General features: G+C 56.9%; 1 protein-coding gene across 1 annotated transcript in view; it reads right to left on the bottom strand.

Moving 5' to 3' along the window:
• Bicdl2 (BICD family like cargo adaptor 2) overlaps positions 1–2916 on the bottom strand; it is a 7224-nt gene that overhangs the window by 642 nt on the left and 3666 nt on the right. The window contains exons 2-7 of the mRNA XM_026780145.1: positions 2245–2460; positions 2000–2116; positions 1777–1923; positions 883–1074; positions 619–768; positions 177–307 (exon numbers count right to left, since the gene is read on the bottom strand). Of these exons, the coding sequence (XP_026635946.1) occupies positions 177–307; positions 619–768; positions 883–1074; positions 1777–1923; positions 2000–2116; positions 2245–2460 (953 nt within the window). The remainder of the gene's footprint in view (positions 1–176; positions 308–618; positions 769–882; positions 1075–1776; positions 1924–1999; positions 2117–2244; positions 2461–2916) is intronic.

The following is a 2916-nucleotide window of genomic DNA, read 5'->3' on the forward strand; positions in this document are numbered from 1 at the left end:
AAAAAAAAAAAAAAAAAAAAGTCGCTGGGGGGGGGGTACTAACACCAAAATTAAGGAAGGCTGAAGCTTCTGAGTTAAAATGGAAGTTCTACTCTTGTCAGGGCGGTGGAAATCGGGCCCAGAAAGGACCAGAGAACAAGCCCTGCCGAGGCAGTGGGTGAGATTGCCAGGCTCACTTGTTCACTGCTTCGTCCCGGTCAGTGAGCGCACAGCTCAGGGCTTCCTCGGGATTGTCCTGCGCCCTCAGCTCCTTCTGTCGCTGCAGCTCATCCCGTAGGGTCTGTAGCTCTGTGCGGTGCAGGACGATCTGCAGGCCAGGAAAGAAGGTAGACTGGTACATGAATGAGCCTTGTAGGACAATGTTGCCCTCCCAACCTGTGCGTGCTCCATAAACACCGCAGGCAACTAAGTCTGCCTCGGACTGGGACGGGGGCAGGGTAAGCTTTCAACAGGAGGGATGAAGGGAGACGTTTAGGGAGTGGAGCCCAGAAGGCTTCCTGGAGATACAGGCCAGCTCAGGAAGCAACTACAGGTTCACTGAGGAGTGGACTGGACAGTGCAGATGAGAAGGAAAGGGACATCGTGGGCCTTTGCATCCAGTACCATGCCCTCTCCAACCTCATCCTGCAGCCTGGCCACTTCCGCCTCCTTCTGCTCCAGAATCTCCACTGGGCTCAGGGATGCTCTCTTCTTGGGGGGTTCCAAGCTCTCTTCCTGGATTGAAGGCTGGGGACTGGATGCCTCTTGTATCTCCGGGGACAAGATAATCTATAGGCCAAAGGAATTAATCAGTACTTCATGGAACTTCCGGGAAAAGGGGGGCAGAGTCTGCACCCTCATTGGTTATTCTAACCAATACGAGGCTGGTAAGCTGAAACTCACTTGGGCTCCTTCACACTCATTGACATTCTGGTCTTGGTCGCTGTCAAGACTGTGGGCAAGCTCGGTCTGCAGGGAGGCACCCGACACTTCGGCATCCTGGAGTCGCGACTCCTCCTCCAGCTCTGAGACCCGCCGCTGCAACCTCCGCAATGTGCTCAGCGCCTCGCCAGCCTCGAAGCGAGCGCGGTCCAGCTGCAGATCACACAGATCATTCCAATTGTCAGCATCAAACCTGCGCTCTGCGGTGGGCCCGCAGGGGGCGCCCGAGGGCCGAGCAATGCCAGGGCAGCACCCCGGTGAACTAGACCTGCCCCCTCTCCTGAATCACAGAACAACCTGGAATACACCTCCCCTCTGCAAGCACCAATTTCCTTACCTATAAAGCAGGGAGTGCCTGGCATCATCCTCTGCCCCAGGCCTGGCCCCATCAGGTCATCAGGTCCCCTCCCCTGCAGCCTTTACCCTAATTCACTAATTGCTTTGATCAAGCGTTTATTGATCTCTCCAGAGTCTCACCCTACCAGTCCTTTGAGGTTTACAATGCCACCCCATCTCACAAGTGGGGGAACTGATTAGGGTGGGGCTGAGAAGCCAAACTATCTGAACTCACACTGCCCTCCCCTTTTTCACTCTTTCTCCTCAAGTCCACAGCCCCAGACCAGGCATTTCTGTCCTGAACTCTGACCTCAGTCCTCTTCCCGGCCTTCCATCTGCCAGGCTCTGATGCACTTTAAGAGTGCATTTCCCTTGCTCAATACTCTTCCTTGGTTCTCATTTGTCTTTGAGGTCTGGCTTGCTTCTGCTCTTGGTCATTTAACTGATCACATCTCCCAGAAAGTCCTGAGGCATCGTCAAGGGCCTAGCTGGCCGCCCCCATCCCACCCCTCTGATCACCTCTAGTTTGTGCTCTTTCCTCTCTCGACGAAGCAGCAGCAGCTCCTCGTGGGTGGTCTGTAGTCTGCTTTGGCCTTTGTCCACTTCTTCACGAAGGCCTCTGATCTGGGTCTCCAGGTCCAGCCGGCGATCCTGCAGCATCTGGTTCTGGGGACAGATGTCAGAGTTGAGGCAGAGGTGGGGGGCTGTCTGGCTAGTCTCAGAGAGCTGCAGCTGCTACTACCTCCGCCTGCAGACTCTCCAGCCGAGTTCTCAGCTCTGCCCCTGCCAGGGCTTGAGTCTGACACTGTCCGCGAAGGGTGTCCAGTTCCCGCTGCAGTTCCTGCTCCGTCCTGGAGGCCTGGGAAGGGGGAACTGACAATGGAGCCATCCGATGGTCTGGATTCAAGACCAACCCAGCCTGCCCACTGACTTGTCCCCTACTGAGGACATCAGGTCCCACCTCTCCAGGGGTCAGAGTCATTCTACCTGGGCCAGCTGCTGGCTGAGTCTGAGGTTTTGCTCGCTGAGTTCACTGAGGGCCCTTGCCCGTTCTCGGCCACTGTCCTGCTGCTCTGACCGCTGTTCCCCAAGCTGGGCCCGCAGGGCTTCCACGTCTCCCTCCAGCTCCACAGCTCTGGCCTCCCACTCAGCACCGCGGGCTGCCAGTCCACGGCGGAGCTCATGATTCTCCTGCTGCAGCCTCTGTAGGGGAGGGGAAGGACAGGAAGTCACCTGAATTGGCACAAACTCAGAGTCCAGGATGGAGGGAGGATCACCCAGATCGAAAGAGGCCAATCTGTCTAGGACAGACAAGAAAGCAAAAAAGGGGAGTCGGTAAGAGTAAATGACACCGAGAGGGCTAGAAAGAAGGTTCCAGGCCAGACAGGGGTGGGAGTCACAACTCTGATGCCCACTCACCTCCTGCTGCCGCCTGGGCTTCTGGACCCGAAGTCGTAAGCGGCGTTTTTGGCGCCTGAGCCTGGTAGAATTTAAGCCCCGGCCCATGGCTTCCCCCTTTGCAGTCTCCAAGAACTTCTGTAGGCCGGCTTGGCCCAGCCCCTCTGCCTGGCTCCCCTCTAATTAATACTGGGCTGTCCCACCCAGAGCCCCACCCCTCTATCTGCCCTCCTCCAAACCTGTTGGACCAGCGCACGGGGG

This window comes from Microtus ochrogaster, chromosome 7 (assembly GCF_000317375.1).
Source record: "Microtus ochrogaster isolate Prairie Vole_2 chromosome 7, MicOch1.0, whole genome shotgun sequence".
NCBI classification, from domain to species: Eukaryota; Metazoa; Chordata; class Mammalia; order Rodentia; family Cricetidae; genus Microtus; species Microtus ochrogaster.